Source organism: Lithobates pipiens, unplaced genomic scaffold (genome assembly GCF_037356315.1).
Source record: "Lithobates pipiens isolate NorthernLeopardFrog02 unplaced genomic scaffold, aLitPip1_a1.2 Scaffold_1, whole genome shotgun sequence".
Classification (NCBI taxonomy): domain Eukaryota; kingdom Metazoa; phylum Chordata; class Amphibia; order Anura; family Ranidae; genus Lithobates; species Lithobates pipiens.
The window spans coordinates 252349564-252372723 of NW_027507685.1; the positions used below are offsets into that span (position 1 = coordinate 252349564).

General features: G+C 45.9%; 1 protein-coding gene across 18 annotated transcripts in view; it reads right to left on the minus strand.

Annotated features, from left to right (window-relative positions):
• POF1B (POF1B actin binding protein) overlaps nucleotides 1–23160 on the minus strand; it is a 173003-nt gene that overhangs the window by 68713 nt on the left and 81130 nt on the right. For 5 of the 18 annotated variants that reach the window (XM_077485035.1, XM_077485098.1, XM_077485096.1 and 2 more), the window contains 5 exons: nucleotides 15057–15125; nucleotides 11531–11599; nucleotides 11177–11248; nucleotides 7483–7551; nucleotides 4924–4992 (listed from right to left, as the gene is read on the minus strand). In XM_077485035.1, the coding sequence (XP_077341161.1) occupies nucleotides 4924–4992; nucleotides 7483–7551; nucleotides 11177–11248; nucleotides 11531–11599; nucleotides 15057–15125 (348 nt within the window). The remainder of the gene's footprint in view (nucleotides 1–4923; nucleotides 4993–7482; nucleotides 7552–11176; nucleotides 11249–11530; nucleotides 11600–15056; nucleotides 15126–23160) is intronic. The other 13 variants (XM_077485048.1, XM_077485102.1, XM_077485101.1 and 10 more) reach the window with 9 other exon arrangements.

The following is a 23160-nucleotide window of genomic DNA, read 5'->3' on the forward strand; positions in this document are numbered from 1 at the left end:
ATATGCGGGAATAATGGATAGTCTCTCACCGCTCCTTAACTGTACCGCCGCTTTACAGGGATCAATGTAAGATGTTCAGCATCCTATATGTATCTCTCTCATTCGCCTAGTAGCCAAAATCCGACATGTTTCGTCATAAAGTTGACTTAATCATGGACCTGGTCACTAGGCAAGACAAACTGACTTATATTTTCCCCAAACTGCTCTCAATGGGCGGTGTATAATCACCACACATGCGCATCACCTGTGTCCCCAATTCCATCAATGCTTCAGTTCACACTGCTCATTAAGGCTGGGTTCACACCGCTGCGGGGGGAGAACCGGATGTGATTCGCACAGCAAATCACATCCGATCTCCGTAGCGCTGCGAGTTCAGCCATACAGATAGTATGGCTGAACTCGCAGCGGTCCCGCAGCAAACTCGCACGGGACCCTTTTTTGGGTCCGCAACGGAATCGGATCGCATGGGGGTTCACACCATGCGATCCGATTCCTGTGCGAGTCGGCAGATCGCACTGCGATATGCCGACGGATCTGGGGGTGTCATTAACATAACATTGACACCCCCAGCCGTCCGCATAGGGCAGTGTGAACTGCCGGCGGGAGGTATGCGATGCGGGAAAACGCTGCGGATTCGCGGCGTTCCCGCATCGCAGCAATGTGAACCTAGCCTTATACAGAGTCAATCCATGATGCAATCTAACAAGCTTTTAAAGATTATATATAAATATCATTCCAACAATCTAAAGCTCAATTGCACAAAAGTAAAGTAGATTAGTACTCTATACAGATATTGGTAGTGAATAGTAGCGGAGAATTTCCACAAGGGGAGTCGCTCTTAACATATCCATCTGCATCAGCATATATAGCGTCCTATCTCCCCCAATTTCTATCCTATATCAGATGCTACATGCATTGGAGAAGGGGGGTGACCTGCAGGTGATGCGCATGTGTGGTGATTATACACCGCCCATTGAGAGCAGTTTGGGGAAAATATAAGTCAGTTTGTCTTGCCTAGTGACCAGGTCCATGATTAAGTCAACTTTATGACGAAACATGTCGGATTTTGGCTACTAGGCGAATGAGAGAGATACATATAGGATGCTGAACATCTTACATTGATCCCTGTAAAGCGGCGGTACAGTTAAGGAGCGGTGAGAGACTATCCATTATTCCCGCATATCCTGGGTCCGCCGTGACCACCTATGCTTCAGTATGGGTTATTCAAGAGTGCTGTGAATTTTTATATTTGGCGTGTTTATTCATCCTTTGATGTGAGTGCAATGTGAGAGATTTTTATGTGTGATTAAAAAGTTTTATACTGTATCACGCTATGGAAGCAAATCTTTTCTTTGTTGCATGAGAGCATCTATGGGAACAGCCGTGACACCTATGGAAACATCCGTGGCGTCTATGAGAACAGCCATGGTACTAGCCCTGCATTCTGGAGTGGAAACCTGGATACCCCATTTACACCCTGTAAAAGGAAAAAGCACATCCAGCCAAACACGAAAGTGTGAGGCATATACAGCGGGTGAGTGTAATCACATAAGGGGAGAGGAGTCACATCTAGAGCGGTGTGGTGGAGGAGTGTAGATGTAATCTGCTGTTTATTCAAGAGACACGGGCTAAACGTTTTTTTCACTATTCCATTATTTGGATTATGATCTGAAGATTCAACGTATGGACTATGATGTTACTGGGATACATTATATTCTCAGGAGCTTTTCACAGTGGTGTTGGTAACAATGTTTTTAGGAAGTGGACATTGTTTGATAGAACTTGAAACAATTCATTTGATTCTCGTTATTTGTTTATTTACTTTTTAGTGTTGAATAATATTTAGTCACAGGATATTTTTTTTTCAACAGATCGTATATATTTGTTATCACTATTCATCTGGTGATATGCACTATATAATAATTTGTGTTAATTAATTTCGATACAAACTATTAATTTTCTCTATGCTCGGGGCAGGGCTTGCACAGTGTAGTAACATTTAGTAATTCATATTCACTGGACTGGGTCTATCATCTTTAATATTTTTGAATTCACTGGTGTGGATTTATATTCAGCGCTGCTTTTTCTATTGTTTAGATAAGTAATATGGTATATTTATATAGTTAAATAATTTATCTATAAAGCTAGTAATAACACTTGTAATCAGGTAACAGTCAGTATAACGCAATGGCACCAACAGAGCTTGTTCCAACACGTTTCGTCTGAATAGATATCATCTGGGGTATCAGATACCCCACGTGAAGAGGATGTCTATTCAGACAAAACGCGCTGGGTCGAGCTCTGTTGGTGCCATACTGACTGTTACCTGATTACAAGCGCTTTTTTATCTATAGAAATGTGTGTTCCTGATTTTTTTACAATACATGTTACAGTATACCTTTATGGTTTTACACTATGTGGAGCATTTTGTCTCTTTTGGATATAACGTTTGAGTGTCACCAGGAAGACCAAGTCTGAGTTTGCCGGTCCTATCCAGTCACCATAAGATTTAGCCATATCAAGAAGTGGTGTGGAAGCTCCCTATATTGGTGCACCTTGTATACCTCCTGCCTTGTTGACTCATTGGGCATTAGCCTTGTTGAGTCCACATGTTTTCACGGTAAGCCTTTTCAAAATTGGTGGTGGTGGGGGCCCTTTCTATACACGAGATTCCTATTGCTGACGTTGGGACTTCCCTTCCCTCCTCTTGGATCGTTTATTCATTTTGTTTGTTGATTTTATTGGACTCTTTTTCTCTTGTTTTTTGCACTTTTGCTTTCATTCATTCATTCAGTCATAATCCTTCAGACCACATGTGTGTGCATACAGGGGCAGACTGACCATTCGGGCACTGCCCGAGGGCCCCATGCCACTAAGGGGCCCCATCGGGCTTGCCAGCCTCAATAAAACCAGGGACAGTATGTAAAAATCTGTGTTTTTTTTTTTTTAAATCCCAAGATTATAGCTGCGCCGCCTCTCCAGTACCTTTTCAGTGTGTGTATTTGTATTCTGTGTGTGTATATTGTGTGTGTATACTGTATGTGTGTATATACTGTGTGGCCCCATAATCTATTGCCTGGGGGCCCCATAATCTCCTATTGCCCAGGGGCCCCATAATCTCCTATTGCCCGGGGGCCCCATAATCTCCTATTGCCCGGGGGCCCCATAATCTCCTATTGCCCGGGGGCCCCATAATCTCCTATTGCCCGGGGGCCCCATAATCTCCCATTGCCCGGGGGCCCCATAATCTCCCATTGCCCGGGGGCCCCATAATCTCCTATTGCCCGGGGGCCCCATAATCTCCCATTGCCCGGGGGCCCCATAATCTCCCATTGCCCGGGGGCCCCATAATCTCCCATTGCCCGGGGGCCCCATAATCTCCCATTGCCCGGGGGCCCCATAATCTCCCATTGCCCGGGGGCCCCATAATCTCCTATTGCCCGGGGGCCCCATAATCTCCCATTGCCCAGGGGCCCCATAATCTTCTCCTATTGCCCAGGGGGCCCCATAATCTCCCATTGCCCGGGGGCCCCATAATCTCCCATTGCCCGGGGGCCCCATAATCTCCCATTGCCCGGGGGCCCCATAATCTCCCATTGCCCAGGGGCCCCATAATCTTCTCCTATTGCTCAGGGGGCCCCATAATCTCCCATTGCCCGGGGGCCCCATAATCTCCCATTGCCCGGGGGCCCCATAATCTCCCATTGCCCGGGGCCCCATAATATTCTCCTATTGCCCAGGGGCCCCATAATCTTCTCCTATTGCCCAGGGGCCCCATAATCTTCTCCTATTGCCCAGGGGCCCCATAATCTCCTATTGCCCGGGGGCCCCATGAGTTGTCAGTCCGCCCCTGTGTGTATATGTATGAGGTCATAAATTCTTTATGACACTGTATATGTTTTTCACATGGACACAGTGATTACAAAAGGCCCTTTGATCCTCATTTGGTTCATACACAGGCTTATTATGTAGCCAAACAGGTACTTTTCACTTTGATTAGCGCTGCTCATACAGTATCCATTTTTGCACAATGTTGTCTTTTGCTGTGCTGGCTGCTTTAGTATATTTAGGGATCAGCGCGGTATTCCCCTTTCTTCCTTTTTCACATACACAAAAGCGCTGCCCTTTGCATTTTTATTGGCATCACTGCGCATCTAGCAAAACATGCATGCATTCGCGTGCATCAAAATGCGCATGTGTTTTGGTGTGGTGCAATTTAAAAAAAATTTGTGGCAGCACTTTTTTTTTGTGCGTTTCATGCACATAGGACAGCCCAATGGAAATGAATGGGCTGTCCTAAAGCACAACGCGTGGGAACATTCAAACAAGTGCATACTGGGAGGCGCCTCCTTGTGTGGACGGATCAAAGGAGTCGCAGCTTATAAAATTGTCACGAGTACAGAAAAATCAAGTGTATTGAATGTTTACTTGCCACGGTTTTTTTTTTTTCTCGCCTCCCTATTTATGATTTTTAATTCACTAGCAGTGTGCTTCTGAACTTCCTGGAAAATTTTACTTTTCAGAAAGGAGTCAATTGCCTAGCACCGCCCCCCTCCCTCCTTGCACACCATAAGCCCTTCACTTCTTGGAGTGTCTAATTGCTGTCTATGCTGGCCCAGCTCCTCCACTCCTCACCTCTCTACATAGCCTTTATGTGGCGATTGAGGAAGGAGTGAAGGGGAGTTCTATTGAGGTCACTTGAGTGACGGCTCGGAGTCTGCTGACCTCACATCCAACATGGTGACATCCAGCAGCACTCAGATTATATGCACAGGGTACATTACATGCACATATAATCTGATAGGAAGAATATTGTGGAAATGAACGTTCTGGTGACAGGGTCTCTTTAAGTAACTAAATCTGGAATATTTACTTCACAACTTAACCGAATACATTGTATCTACACCGCACAGCATACAGTACCTGCTCCGGATTCTGGACGATGTATCTTCTGACGGTTCCCTGCGAGTACGGCCCGGGAGACTGAACTTCCTGCAGAACAGAAACATTTTATTACATACGACCTCCGGCTTACCCTTCGGGCTTACCCAGGTGAACCAGGTCCTCTCATGGACTGAAATTACTTACTCTGATTTTACTGCACAAGCAAAATATAAAACTACAAAATACAAGGAAATTAAATAAACTAAACTATCCTAAATGTATCAACACACAGGACAAGAACCAATGTATCAATACACAGGACAAGACCCAACGTATCAATACACAGGACAAGACCCAATGTATCAATACACAGGACAAGACCCAATGTATCAATACACAGGATGAAACCAAATGTATCAATACACAGGACGAGTGCCAATGTATCAATACACAGGTCGAGACCCAATGTATCAATACACAGGACAAGACCCAATGTATCAATACACAGGATGAAACCAAATGTATCAATACACAGGACGAGTGCCAATGTATCAATACACAGGTCGAGACCCAATGTATCAATACACAGGTCGAGACCCAATGTATCAATACACAGGACAAGACCCAATGTATCAATACACAGGTCGAGACCCAATGTATCAATACACAGGACAAGACCCAATGTATCAATACACAGGATGAAACCAAATGTATCAATACACAGGACGAGTGCCAATGTATCAATACACAGGTCGAGACCCAATGTATCAATACACAGGACGAGACCCAATGTATCAATACACAGGACGAGATCCAATGTATCAATACACAGGACGAGATCCAATGTATCAATACACAGGACGAGATCCAATGTATCAATACACAGGACGAGATCCAATGTATCAATACACAGGACGAGATCCAATGCATCAATACACAGGGCGAGATCCAATGCATCAATACACAATACGAGATCCAATGTATCAATACACAGGTCGAGACCCAATGTATCAATACACAGGACGAGATCCAATGTATCAATACACAGGACGAGACCCAATGTATCAATACACAGGACGAGACCCAATGTATCAATACACAGGACGAGACCCAATGTATCAATACACAGAGCGAGATCAAATGTATCAATACACAGGAGGAGATCCAATGTATCAATACACAAGAGGAGATCCAATGTATCAATACACAGGTCGAGATTCAATGTATCAATACACAGGACGAGATCCAATGTATCAATACACAGGAGGAGATCCAATGCATCAATACACAAGAGGAGATCCAATGTATCAATACACAGGTCGAGATTCAATGTATCAATACACAGGATGAGATCCAATGTATCAATACACAATACGAGATCCAATGTATCAATACACAATATGAGATCCAATTTATCAATACACAATATGAGATCCAATGTATCAATACACAGGGCGAGATCCAATGTATGAATACACAGAGCGAGATCCAATGTATCAATACACAAGAGGAGATCCAATGTATCAATACACAAGAGGAGATCCAATGTATCAATACACAGGTCGAGATTCAATGTATCAATACACAGGATGAGATCCAATGTATCAATACACAATACGAGATCCAATGTATCAATACACAATATGAGATCCAATTTATCAATACACAATATGAGATCCAATGTATCAATACACAGGGCGAGATCCAATGCATCAATACACAGGGCGAGATCCAATGTATGAATACACAGAGCGAGATCCAATGTATCAATACACAAGAGGAGATCTAATGTATCAATACACAAGAGGAGATCCAATGTATCAATACACAAGAGGAGATTCAATGTATCAATACACAGGACGAGATCCAATGTATGAATACACAATACGAGATCCAATGTATGAATACACAGGGCGAGATCCAATGCATCAATACACAATACGAGATCCAATGTATGAATACACAGAGCTAGATCCAATGTATCAATACACAAGAGGAGATCCAATGTATCAATACACAAGAGGAGATCCAATGTATCAATACACAGGATGAGATCCAATGTATCAATACACAGGACGAGCTCCAATGTATCAATACACAGGAGGAGATCCAATGTATCAATACACAGGAGGAGATCCAATGTATCAATACACAAGAGGAGATCCAATGTATCAATACACAAGAGGAGATCCAATGTATCAATACACAAGAGGAGATCCAATGTATCAATACACAAGAGGAGATCCAATGTATCAATACACAAGAGGAGATCCAATGTATCAATACACAAGAGGAGATCCAATGTATCAATACACAAGAGGAGATCCAATGTATCAATACACAGAGCGAGATCCAATGTATCAATACACAAGAGGAGATCCAATGTATCAATACACAGGACGAGATCTAATGTATCAATACACAGGAAGAGATCCAATGTATCAATACACAATATGAGATCCAATGTATCAATACACAATATGAGATCCAATGTATCAATACACAGGACGAGAACTAAAAATAAGGAGATTTCATAAAAGATAGATGTTTCCATCGGGGTATCAGATTCTGGAATGTTCCGTCTCTAGAATGCGTTACCTGCTCATTATTCTGGACGATGTATCTTCGAACGGTTTCCTGGGTGTACGGAGAGGGAGACTGAACTTCCTGTAGAAAAAAATAATACATTAATACTATCACATAAAATTGGTTGAAAAACAAGAAATTAATCTAGAAACAAAAAAAAAAAGAAAGTAAAAGCGCAACCCCGATGAAAAAAAAAAAAACTAAATACGATTATGTGAAATATGTGAAAGTAACTTGATATCAAAAAAGTTTCCTTAAAAAGTGCTTCATATTTCCATCGGTCACAATCCCCAGCGCAAATTCACTTATTAAAAAACATGATTCATGTAAAACAACAATACACACAATGCGGATGAAATATATAACTAAAAAAAAAAAAAGATCCATTTTAATAAAAATGTCCACCATTAATAAAGCTTGAAAACTTCAAATATCAAACGTGCCCAAACTCCAAATCTCTTGTGTACAATAATGAAATGACACGCAGGAGTTCTCCACCTCTATGCGTCCACCACCAGTCTCCACTGCCACTTACCTCTTCCTCCACAGGACGAGACCCCAATGTATCAATACACAGGACGAGACCCCAATGTATCAATACATAGGACGAGAGCCAATGTATCAATACACAGGACGAGACCCCAATGTATCAATACATAGGACGAGAGCCAATGTATCAATACACAGGACGAGAGCCAATGTATCAATACATAGGACGAGAGCCAATGTATCAATACACAGGACGAGAGCCAATGTATCAATACACAGGACGAGAGCCAATGTATCAATACACAGGACGAGACCCAATGCATCAATACACAAGACAAGAGCCAATGTATCAATACATAGGATGAGAGCCAATGTATCAATACACAGGATGAGAGCCAATGTATCAATACATAGGACGAGAGCCAATGTATCAATACACAGGACGAGAGCCAATGCATCAATACACAGGATGAGAGCCAATGTATCAATACATAGGACGAGAGCCAATGTATCAATACACAGGACGAGAGCCAATGTATCAATACACAGGATGAGAGCCAATGTATCAATACATAGGATGAGAGCCAATGTATCAATACACAGGACAAGAGCCAATGTATCAATACATAGGATGAGAGCCAATGTATCAATACACAGGATGAGAGCCAATGTATCAATACATAGGACGAGAGCCAATGTATCAATACACAGGACGAGAGCCAATGTATCAATACACAGGATGAGAGCCAATGTATCAATACATAGGACGAGAGCCAATGTATCAATACACAGGACGAGAGCCAATGTATCAATACACAGGACAAGAGCCAATGTATCAATACACAGGACGAGAGCCAATGTATCAATACATAGGACGAGAGCCAATGTATCAATACACAGGACGAGAGCCAATGTATCAATACACAGGACAAGAGCCAATGTATCAATACACAGGACGAGAGCCAATGTATCAATACATAGGACGAGAGCCAATGTATCAATACACAGGACAAGAGCCAATGTATCAATACACAGGACAAGAGCCAATGTATCAATACACAGGACGAGAGCCAATGTATCAATACATAGGACGAGAGCCAATGTATCAATACACAGGATGAGAGGGGAGATGGCAAAGGTATTGAATTTATTCTTCTCCTTAGTCTTCCCGAGGGAATCAGGGGGCTTCAGAAACCAAAACTGCAGTGTTTATCCTCATGACACATCACAGGAACCACCTCCATGGTTAACAGAGGACAGAATTAAAATTAGACTTGGGAAACTTAACATCAATAAATCACCTGGACCAGATGGCTTGCACCCCAGGGGACTTAGGGATCTTGGTCAAGTAATTGCCAGACCATTGTTCCTAATTTTTACTGACAGTCCACTGGCTGGAATGATACCAGGTGACTGGAGAAAAGCCAATGTAGCACCAATATTTAAAAAGTGCCCAAAATACATCCCTGGGAATTACACACCAGTTAGCCTAACATCAATAGTATGTAGACTCTTGGAGGGGATGATAAGGGACTATATACAATATTTTAGTAATGAGAACGGTATCATTAGCAGTAATCAGCATGGATTCATGAAGAATCATTCTTGCCAAACCAATTTATTAACCTTCTATGAGGAGGTGAGTTGCCATCTAGATAAAGGAAGGCCCGTACATGTGGTGTATCTGGATTTTGCAAAAGCATTCGACACAGTTCCCCATAAACGTTTGCTGTACAAAATAAGGTCCGTTGGCATGGACCATAGGGCGAGTACATGGTTTGAAAATTGGCTACAAGGGCGAGTTCAGGGTTCTGTGGTGCGACTAATCCTGTTTAATTTGCTCGTAAACGACCTGGAGGATGGGGATGGGGTAAACAGTTCAATCTCTGTATTTGTGGACGATACTAAGCCAAGCAGGGCAATAACTTCTCCGTAGTATGTGGAAACCTTTCAAAAAGATCTGAACAAATTAATGGGGTGGGCAACTACATGGCAAATGAGGTTCAATGTAGAAAAAGTTACAATAATGCATTTGGGTGGCAAAAATACGAATGCAATCTATACCCTGGGGGGAGAACCTCTGGGGGAATCTAGGATGGAAAAGGACCTGGGGGTCCTAGTAGATAATAGGCTCAGTAATGGCATGAATATTGGCATTAAAAAGGGGATTAATTCCAGAGATAAAACAATAATTCTCCCACTCTGCAAGACTCTGGTCCAGCCGCACCTGGAGTATACTGTCCAGTTCTGGGCACCAGTCCGCAGGAAGGATGTACTGGAAATGGAGCGACTACAATGAAGGGAAACAAAGCTAATAAAGTGTCTGGAGGATATTAGTTATGAGGAAAGGTAACGAGCACTGAACATATTCTCTCTGGAGAAGAGACGTTTGAGAGGGGATATGATTTCAATATACAAATCCCGTACTGGTGACCCCACAATATACAAATACCGTACTGGTGACCCCATAATAGGGATAAAGAAAATTTGCGGAAGGGAGTTTAACAAGACTCGTGGCCACTCATTAAAATTTGAAGAAAAGAGGTTTAACCTTAAACTACGTAGAGGGTTCTTTACTGTAAGAGCGGCAAGGATGTGGAATTCCCTTCCACAGGCGGTGGTCTCAGCGGGGGGCATCAATAGTTTCAAGAAACTATTAGATAACCACCTGAACGACCGCAACATACAGGGATATACAATGTAATACTGACATACAATCACACACATAGGTTGGCGTTCATGGACTTGTGTCTTTTTTCGACCTCACCTAATATGTTACTATGTAGTGTATCAATACACAGGACGAGATCCAATGTATCAATACACAGGACGAGATCCAATGTATCAATACACAGGACGAGATCCAATGTATCAATACACAGGACGAGATCCAATGCATCAATACACAGGACGAGTATCAATGTATCAATACACAGGACGAGATCCAATGTATCAATACACAGGACGAGATCCAATGTATCAATACACAGGACGAGATCCAATGTATCAATACACAGGACGAAATCCAATGTATCAATACACAGGACGAGATCCAATTAATCAATACACAGGACGAGATCCAATGTATCAATACACAGGACGAAATCCAATGTATCAATACACAGAATGAGATCTATAAATGTGGAGATTTCATAAAAGATAAACGTTTCCATCGGGGTATCTGATTCTGGAATCTTCCGTCTCTAGAACACTTTACCTGCTCATTATTCTGGACAATGTATCTTCTGACGGTTTCCTGGGTGTACGGAGAGGGAGACTGAACTTCCTGCTGAAAAATAATATTATCACATAAAATTTATTGAAACACAAGAAATTAATCCATAAACAAAAAAAGAAAGTAAAAGCGCAACACCACTGAAAAAAAAATAAAATTATGTGAAATATGTGAAAGTAACTTATATGATATCTAAAAAGCTTCCTTAAAAAGGAGAAGTCCAGCCTGAGCTTTTTAGTCTGGGCTTCTCCTCTGGGTCACAGGAGAGCAATGCGTTTTGCATTCCTGTGACCCGGTTATCTGATTCTGGAATCTTCCGTCTCTAGAACACGTTACCTGCTCATTATTCTGGACGATGTATCTTCTGACGGTTTCCTGGGTGTACGGAGAGGGAGACTGAACTTCCTGCAGAGAAATATTACATTAATATTTTAAAATAAAATCTATTGAAAAAACAAGAATCCATAAACAAAAAAACAACAACAAGGTAAACGTGCAACACCATTAAAAAAAAAAAAAAAGGTTTATTGCAAAATATGTAAAAGTAACTTGATATCTAAAAAACTTATTTAACCACTTGAGATCCACGCTATTGCCAAATGACGGCATTAGCGCGGATCTACTTTTCCGGGACTACGTCTATTGACGTCGTCCCGGTTACGAGCGGCCTGCGCGCCCCCTGAGGGGCGCGCGCGGCGCGCTCTGTGATCGGCGAGTCCATGAGACTCGCCTGATCACCGATCCGTGTAAGGGGTCGATCCCGACCCCTTATCACGTGATCAGCTGTCAGCCAATGACAGCTGATCATGTGACAGAACGGAGCCGGTAATCGGCTATTATTCCTCCTCGCGCTGACAGCGCGAGGAGAGAAAAAAAAAGCCGATCACCGGCGGCCGTGATCGGGACATCAGTCCCGATCACGGCCAGCAATACAGCTGACCACCTGCCCCCTGCCAGTGCCCACCGCAGTGCCATCCTGAATGAAAGTAAGTGCCCCCATCAGTGCCACCCAGCAGTGCCCATAGTGCCCACAGTGCCACCCACAGTGCCACCCACAATGCCACCCACAGTGCCATCCAGCAGTGCCACCAACAGTGCCACCCACAGTGCCCACAATCTGCCGCAAAGGTGCTGCACCCCAGTGCCGCCCATCAGTGCCCAGCAGTGCCGCCCATCAGTGCCCAGCAGTGCCGCCCATCAGTGCCCAGCAGAGCCACCTATCAGTGCCACCTATCAGTGCCCATCAGTCCCATCTATCAGTGGTACCTATCAGTGCCCATCCGTGCCACCCATCCGTGCCACTTATCCGTGCCACCCATCCATGCCATCTTATCTGTGCCCATCAGTGCCGCCTTATCTGTGCCGATCGGTGCCGCCTTATCTGTGCCTATTAGTGCCGCCTTAACTATGCCTATCAGTGCCCACCAGTGCAGCCTATCAGTGCCCACCAATGCAGCCTATCAGTGCCCACCAATGCAGCCCATCAGTGCCCACCAATGCAGCCATCAGTGCCGCCTAATCAGCGCACTTCAATGAAGGAGAAAAATGACCCGTTTGCAAAATTGTATAACAAACTATTAAAACATGATTTTTTTTTATTTTTTTTTGCATCTTTTTTTGTTTGTTTAGCAAAAAATAAAACTCCGAGCTGTAACTAAATACCACCAAAAGAAAGCTCTATTTGTGGGAAAAAAATGATAAAAATTTCATTTGGGTACAGTGTTGTATGCCCGCGCAATTGTCATTCAAAGTGCATCAGTGCTGAAAGCTGAAAATTGGTCTGGGACTGAGGGGGGTTTAAGTGCCCAGTAAGCAAGTGGTTAAAGGCGCTTCATATTTCCAACATTAACAATTCCCAAATAAACTCACATTCACTTATTATGTCAACTAAATAAAACTTTAATAAAAATGTCCTGCATTAATAAAGCTTGAAAACTTCAAATATCAAACGTGCCCAAATTCCAAATCTCTTGTGTACAATAATGAAATGACACGCAGAAGTTCTCCACCTCTATGTGTCCACCACCAGTCTCCACTGCCACTTACCTCTTCCTCCACAGGACGAGATCCAATGTATCAATACACAGGACGAGAGCCAATGTATCAATACACAGGACGAGATCAAATGTATCAATACACAGGACTAGACCCGATGTATCAATACACAGGACGAGATCCAATGTATCAATACACAGGACGAGATCCAATGTATCAATACACAGGACGAGAACCAATGTATCATCACAGAGGACGAGTATCAATGTATCAATACACAGGACGAGAACCAATGTATCAATACACAGGGCGAGAACCAATGTATCAATACACAGGGCGAGAGCCAATGTATCAATACAGAGGACGAGTATCAATGTATCAATACACAGGACGAGATCCAATGTATCAATACACAGGACGAGAACCAATGTATCAATACACAGGACGAGACCCAATGTATCAATACACAGGACGAGACCCAATGTACCAATACACAGGACAAGATCCAATGTATCAATACACAGGACGAGACCCAATGTACCAATACACAGGACAAGATCCAATGTATCAATACACAGGACGAGATCCAATGTATCAATACGCAGGAGGAGATCCAATGTATCAATACACAGGACGAGATCCAATGTATCAATACACAGGACGAGATCCAATGTATCAATACACAGGACGAGATCCAATGTATCAATACGCAGGAGGAGATCCAATGTATCAATTCACAGGACGAGATCCAATGTATCAATTCACAGGACGAGATCCAATGTATCAATACGCAGGAGGAGATCCAATGTATCAATACGCAGGAGGAGATCCAATGTATCAATTCACAGGACGAGATCCAATGTATCAATTCACAGGACGAGATCCAATGTATCAATACACAGGACGAGATCCAATGTATCAATTCACAGGACGAGATCCAATGTACCAATACACAGGACGAGATCCAATGTATCAATACTAATGGTGGCCCGTGCATTGAGAGCATAAGAGCGCCGCCTTTCCTTTCCCTGCCGCCACTTCCCTATCCATGCGCACGGCCCCTTTCAGGACTCCGGACACATGGATTCCTATGGCGGGGTGGGAGGGGGGTGTTTATTTTTGAAGCACGTGATTAGAGCCAGAGGCTCCCACCCAATTGTGTGACCATAGCAAATAAATTTTCTCCATCTTCACACTACAGTGCCTCCCCGCCAATCAGGAGGCAGGGCGGTGAGACCTGTTTCCCGATTGGCCAAAGCACCAGGCAAACCTATTGGATGCCTAGTGGCGCTTTGGCAAGCGGAGGAAGCATGAGAGGAGCGGACACCCCCGCCGCCGCTGCTGCCCGAGCTCTCCATAGTTGGAAGACCAAAGTGAAGGCAGGGAGGACGGTGAAGGCAGGGAGGTCGGTGCCACTCGCCGACATCACCCACTGCCCCACTGAGACAGGGTAAGTGCCGGGCAGACGGCGAGCGGGCGGGGGTCACAGTGTCGCCATTCAATGGGCACAGTGGGGGCATGCAATGGGCACAGTGGGGGCATGCAATGGGCACAGTGGGGGCATTCGATGGGCACAGTGGGGGCATTCGATGGGCACAGTGGGTGCATGCGATGGGCACAGTGGGAGCATGCGATGGGCACAGTGGGAGCATGCGATAGGCACAGTGGAGGCATTCGTTGGGCACAGTGGTGGCATTCGATGGGCACAGTGAGGCTGCAATTGATGTTTTTTGTTCGCGCCCCCCTAAAAATTTTGAGCACCAGCCGCCACTGCAATACACAGGACAAGATTCAGAAATGAGGAGAATTCATGACATTTATATCTCCGTATCGGATTCTGGAATGTTCCGTCTCTAGAACACGTTACCTGCTCGTTGTTCTGGACAATGTATCTTCGGACGGTTTCCTGGGTGTACGGAGAGGGAGACTGAACTTCCTGCAGAGAAATATTACATTAATATTTTCAAATAAAATGTATTTAAAAACAAGAAAATAAACCCTTCATAATGGGCACAGCGGGTGTACAGACCCGGGAACTCAGCACAGGGATGGTGGGAACCCCTCATAATGGGCACAGCGGGTGTACAGACCTGGGAACTCAGCACAGGGATGGTGGGAACCCCTCATAATGGGCACAGCGGGTGTACAGACCTGGGAACTCAGCACAGGGATGGCGGGAACCCCTCATAATGGGCACAGCGGGTGTACAGACCCGGGAACTCAGCACAGGGATGGTGGGAACCCCTCATAATGGGCACAGCGGGTGTACAGACCTGGGAACTCAGCACAGGGATGGTGGGAACCCCTCATAATGGGCACAGCGGGTGTAAAGACCTGGGAACTCAGCACAGGGATGGTGAGAACCCCTCATAATGGGCACAGCAGGTGTACAGACCCGGGAACTCAGCACAGGGATGGTGGGAACCCCTCATAATGGGCACAGCGGGTGTACAGACCCGGGAACTCAGCACAGGGATGGTGGGAACTGCCATTCCTCTCCTTGACAGCGAGGTGAGAGGTTGCTAGTTCCTTTGCTCCTGTGCTTCCAGAGACCAGGGGCTAGAGTTACTCCTCTGCCCCAGGAAGGATGCTGGATCCTGGGGAGGACCCTGGCGGGGGCCCCCTGGATAGGCCTCAACCTGCGGAAGATTCTGGGCCTGGCCCAAGGAAGGATGAATCTCTGTCTGCCTTTAGACGGAGGATTGTGGAAACGCTGAAGCGGATTGAGAAGGAAGAGGAGAAGTTGGGAGCTTTGAAAGCTGAATTTAAAAAGAAGAAGCAGATTTGTGCCAAAGTCTTCAGTAAGAAGAGACCGGCTCTGAGGCCTGAATTGAAGGACCTGGAACAAGCTCTGCGGAAGCAGAAGGAATTGGTGAGTTCTCTGAAGGAGAATAGTGGAGCTTTTAAAGAAAAATATAAAAATGAGGAGCGATTTAACCAAATGAGGAAAGGAGCTTCTTCCTGCATGGAGAGCGAGGAGATGGAAGCAGAGAGTGAGAAAGTGGGCCCGGAGGATGAGCCCAGCTGTTCAACACCTCAGACACCTGCTGAGCCCTCAATGGCGGAGGCCTCTGTCCCCTTCCCTCCCCAGCAATGTGGAACATCCCAGCAGGAGGATGAAGGTTCTGACATGCTGGATCTGATCAACAAACTGGAGGCCAGTCCAGATTCAGCTCCCCAGGAAGGTGAGGAGAAGATGGACACCGTTCCTATTCCTGTGGAGAGAGCAGGTGCAGGTACTGTGTGTGTGCAGGATGGTGGGATCTTTAATAACAATGGGCCTGCTGAGGGTTGTGGTACTGCAGACAGTCAGCCCAGACCCATAGACAATGTACTGCAAGCAATAACATCTGCTAATAACTGTCAGCTTCAGTCTGCAGAGAGGTCCATGGACAATACAGAGACTTTGCCTGGACCAGGCACAGCGGCTGTTCCTGTGAATGGTGGAGGAGATGCTGGGAGCAGTAGTACCACAGCTCTCCAGGAGTCTGCAGCAGCCAAGACTGTGATGGCTCCCAGGATTGAAGCTGAGTGTTCGGGGGAGGGGGTGGGTCCTGCTAATCAGAAGACTGCTATCCCAGCTGATTCACACTCTCTGCCAGCAGGTTTGAATGTATCTGAGGACAAGACTGCAAAAGCTGGAAGAAAAACTTATGCTGGTGTTGCTGCCACAGGTTCTGGGAAGGGGGAGCAAGCAGGGAAGGAGCATGGGGACGTTTTATCTTTCTCCCTGTTTAAAAGGAGGAATGTTGTACAATTGAAATGGGAAGGCGATGGAAACCCCCCACATAGGAGGGTGGTGGTGGATAAAATCCTGCAGATGGGGTTTAGGCCTGCGGATATCTTCGCCCTGATCAGTCCGGCAGGTTCCTATGAATATGATTTGTCCTTTATCCGTCCCGAGTCTCTGGACATATTTTGGGAGAAGTTTGAACACGTGTGTAGGGGCCTGCCGGACTGGAAAGGGCTCATCCCCAAACTTATATCCCGCCAGCCCCTCATTAAGATGGTGACAATACTTGTGCGCAATGAATCCATACCCCAAGGGGATCTGACTGTATGGCTGAGGAGGTATGGGGACGTCCTGAGCCCCCTGAGAAAGATTTTGGACGATCGGGGAATATGGACAGGGGGATGGTCTGTGCAGCTGAAACTAAAGGTTATTGATAATGTCGTCCAGCATCTGCCATCCTCAGCTTTCCTGGGGAGGGACAGGCTGACCATCTTCTACCCGGGCCAGCCAAAGCTCTGCAATAAATGTGGAGATAAAGGGCATCTTGCATCCTCCTGTCCAGTGATGAAGTGCTCCCTGTGTCAGGGTATAGGACATTTGGCAAAGGATTGTAACATTATAAGATGTAATCTGTGCAATGCAGTGGGACATCCTTATAGTCAGTGTCCTGAGGCAATGCACAATAAGCCTGAGCTCATGAGGGAGTTCTTCCGTCTGGACATGGAGGATGCACAGAGCTCATCAGCTGGAGGGCCTGTGATTCCATCGGAGTCTGTGCCCATACCCAATGTGTCTCCCCAGTCTGTGCCAATACCCAATGTGTCTGTGTCTCCCCAGTCTGTGCCCATACCCAATGGGTCCGTGTCTCCCCAGTCTGTGGTTCCCCAGTCTGTGCCAGTACCCAATGTGTCTGTGTCCTCCCAGTCTGTGCGTGTACCTAGTGTGCCTGTGTCCTCCCAGCCTGTATGTAAAGTTTCAGTTGCCAAGAATGTGTCCAATCCTTCTGTGTCTTCTAAAATTGCAGAGGCAGCAAGAGGTGCTGAGGCTGGTGCATCAGGTGTGGTGCCAGTCCCCCTCCCCCGACGCTGCAGGGTTCCTATTGCAGATCGTGGGGGCCAGAGGAGTGGGGAAAATAGTGGGGAGGCTGGCCTGGTGGTAGATAAGGGAAGGGAGAGTGGGGGGGAGGGGGTTGAAGGGGAGGATAGGTGTGGGGAGGCTGGTTGTGGTTTATCCAAAGATGATATGGAGTGGTTGGAGGATAGGAGGAGGAGGGGCAAAAGAAGGAAAAAAAGGGGTTCAGTTCCCTTAAATCCTGTAGTTTTGCCTTTGGAAAATAAGTTTAAGGTCCTGTCGGACGATGATGATGATGATGATGATGATTGGGACTCGTTCAGTTCAGCGTCCTCCATGGATGATGAGTGCCAGGGCGCAACAAAGCGTGCTGGTTCTCCAGGCAGAGGGAGTAGTCAGGCTAAGAAACGTCTGCCTCAATTACCCTAATGGCAGTTCCCACTCCGATAAAAGTGGCAACCATTAATGTTGCCAGCTTGAGATCAGTAAGCGCTCGTCATATGGCCTTATTTTTGCTCAGCGAGTTTGATGCTGACATTTTGTTTTTACAAGAGACCCATCTGAATAGTCTGGCTGATATACATCTGGCAAAGAAGGAGTGGAGACGTGGTCCCTCATTTTGGTCTCTTGCGGCCGAGCCTTACAGCGGGGTTGCAGTCCTTTTTTCTGGTATGGTAACGTGCCGGCGGGTAATTGAGGTAGAGATTGGGAGATGCATGGTCTTGGACGTCTCTGTAGGGGGGCAGGACTTGCGCCTGATTAACATCTATGGTCCCCAGACGAAGTGGGACAGGAAATGCCTCTTTACAAAGATTAAGCCTTTTCTTTTTACGGCCCAGCAGGTTATCTTTGGAGGTGATTTCAACACCATTACTAGGTCTAAAGACAGGAGAGGTTTCAGAGATAAGCTGGGCTATGACACCCTTTTTCTCAATGCGATAGTTAGGGAAGCAGGTCTGGTAGATGCGCACATTAAGCGTTGCCCAGACAGCACGGGGTTCACTTTTCAGAGAGGTAGTAGTCAGAGTAGGATAGATAGGTTTTTTTTAAAGGGAGACTCTGCTTTTTCGGCACCTGTGTGCCGGGCAGTGGAGTTTTCTGATCACTGTATTCTATCTGTGACTCTGAATGCCTCAGACATGCCACCTAGGGGGAGGGGTATCTGGAGATTGAATTCGGCCCTCCTGGAAGACGAGAGAGTAAGACAATCCTTTGAGGACTTTTTTCAAGCACAGGTAACGATCCTAGACTTTTGCAACAGCAAGTCAGAATGGTGGGAGCTTGTAAAACAGCGGACTGTTAGGCTTTTCAAGGCCATAGGAAGAAAGAAGCAGCGAGATAAGTATATCACCTACCAGCGTTTGCGGAGGAAACTTGACCGCCTTGTTTCGAATGGAGGAGATTCTGGGGCGATCTCTGAGGTGAAGCTCCTCCTTAGGAGACATGAATATGACCGGCACGCCTCTTTGGTTCAGGAGAGGGATTACGGGAAATACCATTCGCCTGACCCTTACCAGAACTGTAAACAGAGCGTAGCAGTTAAGACGGTCCATGGCCTGAAGGACAGTACGGGCTCCCTGACGAAGTCTAGGTCAGGGATCCTGGAGGTTGTCAGGTCATACTATGCCGATCTCCTGGGAGGAAGGAACCTTGATCGGACAAGGATGTTGGGTTTTTTGGACTCTACACCAGGACTGGAGAGTAATGTTCCTTTGATGAATTTGACAGATGAAATCACTGCAGATGAGGTAGTCCAGGCTATTGATAAACTGGCCATCAAGAAAACGCCAGGGCCAGATGGGTTGACAGCTGAGTTTTATAAATGTTTTAAGACGATCCTGGCTCCCTACCTTGCGGAGGTTTTTAATAGCTGTTTGCAGGAGGGTTCTCTCCCTCCCTCCATGAGGCAATCTGCAGTGATCCTTCTGTCAAAGGGTAAAGATCCTTCGATGATTGAGAATTGGCGCCCCATTAGCCTTCTTAATGTCGATAGAAAGATACTGGCAAAGATTTTTTTCTGGCGATTATCGCCAGTGGCAGGCAGTTTGTTATCCCACCACCAGCACTGTTCGGTCCAAGGTAGAAGCACTTTCTCAGCAGTGTTAGCCGTCCGGGAGGCCTTGGAGCGTTGTAGGGCTGCTGGTTGGGGTAAATTTTTGCTGACATTGGATCAGGCTAAGGCCTTTGATAGGGTTAATCATGAGTACTTATGGCTCCTTCTTGGCAGATATGGCCTGGGGGGGGGTTTCATTGATTGGCTCAAGATTTTGTACAAAGGGGCTGAAAGCTTTCCGCTAGTTAATGGTTGGGTCGGGCAACCCTTTGTGGTTGGCTCAGGTGTGCGTCAGGGGTGCCCATTGAGTCCTCTGTTATATGCATTTGCAATCGACCCCTTCGTCAGGAGGCTGGAGAATGGGCCATTGTGTGGGGTACCTTTGGGCATCGCTGGTGAGCCTCCTTTGAAAGTTGTGGCCTATGCTGATGATGTTTCTGTTTTTGTCTCTGGGACTGGGGAGGCGCAGGAGGTGGTCTCAGTGATAACGCAGTATTCAGAGGCATCAGGTTCAAAGGTCAACCAGGACAAGTGTGAAGCTTTCTGGATGGGCGTGGAAGGTGAGAGCTTTGTTCTCCCGGATGACTTCCCGGAGCCCCAGCAAAAAATTAGAGTTCTAGGCATTGAATTTGGCCCAGGTGACTATGGTCATGCAAATTGGGTGAACAGGCTGGAGAATGCCGATGCCAAGGTGGCAAGCTGGAAAGGTTGGCAGCTTTCCTTGAGGGAAAAGGTTGATCTGATCAAGACTTACCTGATTCCCATTTTTCTATATGTCAGTTTTGTTTGCGTTTTGCCAGCTTCTCTCTATACCAGGGTCTATACTTGTTTCTTCCAGCTGTTATGGGGGAACAGAATAAACCTTGTCAAAAGGAATGTGACTTACCTTTCTAGGCGGGAGGGTGGTCTAGGGATGATCAACCCTGTAGTCTTTTTCTCTCTGATGTTTGTGAAGTACAATCTTGGTAACATGTTGGCAGAGAGACCGCCTGGGTGGGTTGGTATTTTCCAGTCCTGGTTTAGGCCCTTTCTGCGAGACTGGGAAAATGGTGGGCCAGTGAAAAGCCTGAGGGTCAAGCATGATAAGCTCCCGGCTTATGTTGCCCCGTGTTTGAAAATACTTCGGCAGTGGCAAGTAACGGCAGGAGAAGTCAGATCTCTTCCAAGGAAACTTCTTGAGAAGCGGATCATGAGCTCCGTTTTTTGCGAGCCACTGGCCTTGAGGGATTGCCCAAGCCTGGTTTTGGGGGTGGGTTTGCGGTTGATTAATTTGGAGAGAATCCCAATGAAGTTTAGGGATCAGGCTTGGCTTGCCTTTCATGGAAAACTATATGTGAAGGGCAACTTGAAGTTTCTTTCCATGAGTGATCGGGGCTGCCCGAGAGTGGAGTGTGGAGGAGTGGTGGAGTCCATGGATCACTTTCTACTTCAGTGCCCTTTTAATATAGAGGTGTACAAGAGGGTGGGGAGGGCTCTGAGTATACCCTTCCTCCCCCATATGAGTTATGCAGAGTGGGTGTATGGGGCTTTCCAGACTCGTCGGGATTATGATTTGGAAACACTTTTTTTAGTTAGTTTAGTAGTCCGTTATTTCACGTGGAGTGCACGGTGTCAGGTATCCTTACGGGGTAAAATCCTCCCTGTGGAAGTGGTGGTGGAGAACATTCTGGGTGAGGTTGGGAAGATTCGGGGTCTTGAGAAAGACAGGTGGCAGCAGGAGGCCTGGATAAAGGCGTGGAGGAATATCAGGGCTCTGTAGCTGCTGCCTGTTGATCTCGGGGTGTGCGGCTTTCTTTGTATTCTTCTTTCACTCCCTTAGATTTTCAGATCAAATACAATTTTGATAAAAGGCTACATGCATGGTGACGGTGATGTTCCTTAGTCTGGCTCTCCCATAGGGATTATGTAATGCGCAATTTGTTTTTGCACTGTTTATTTTGTTCTTGTTCTTTCTGGTTTGTATAATTATATTCAATTATTTTGTAAATATGTTTTTATTTATTTATTATGGTTTTATTGTATATAAGTTGTTGTTTGTAAGATTTTCAATAAAACAAAATTAACCCTTCATAATGGGCACAGTAGGTGTACAGACCCGGGAACTCAGCACAGGGATGGTGGGAACCCCTCATAATGGGCACAGTGGGTGTACAGACCCGGGAACTCAGCACAGGGATGGCGGGAACCCCTCATAATGGGCACAGTAGGTGTACAGACCCGGGAACTCAGCACAGGGATGGTGGGAACCTCTCATAATGGGCACAGCGGGTGTACAGACCTGGGAACTCAGCACAGGGATGGTGGGAACCCCTCATAATGGGCACAGTGGGTGTACAGACCCGGGAACTCAGCACAGGGATGGCGGGAACCCCTCATAATGGGCACAGTAGGTGTACAGACCCGGGAACTCAGCACAGGGATGGTGGGAACCTCTCATAATGGGCACAGCGGGTGTACAGACCTGGGAACTCAGCACAGGGATGGTGGGAACCCCTCATAATGGGCACAGTAGGTGTACAGACCCGGGAACTCAGCACAGGGATGGTGGGAACTCCTCATAATGGGCACAGTAGGTGTACAGACTCAGGAACTCAGCACAGGGATGGTGGGAACCCCTCATAATGGGCACAGTAGGTGTACAGACCCGGGAACTCAGCACAGGGATGGTGGGAACCCCTCATAATGGGCACAGTGGGTGTACAGCATCCGATCAATGCTCTCTGCCAATGGCTGCGGGTGCTGAGTGTCACCCATCCTGGACTTGTTCTATTGTCTCTTTTTATTTTCAGTTTTTTTCTTTGTTTGTTTTTTCACAGAAAGTAAACAAACAGTGAAAACAAGTAAAAACAAACATCTTAAAGTGACAGAGCACAGATAATGATCAAACAAAAACACGAAAAGAACACAATACAAAAAAAAACAATAAATGGTACAACCTAAAAACTACACAATATACTCCCCCCCCCCCATCCCCCACCCTCTAAATAAAGAAAATCTCACCTAAGAAATTTAACCCCTTTGTGACGAAGGTAAAACCAACCTGAAGGAGATATTTAAGGTTTATTTTCTTATGTTATACTTCCCTGTTCTGTATGGTTCTGCACAGAGCAGCCC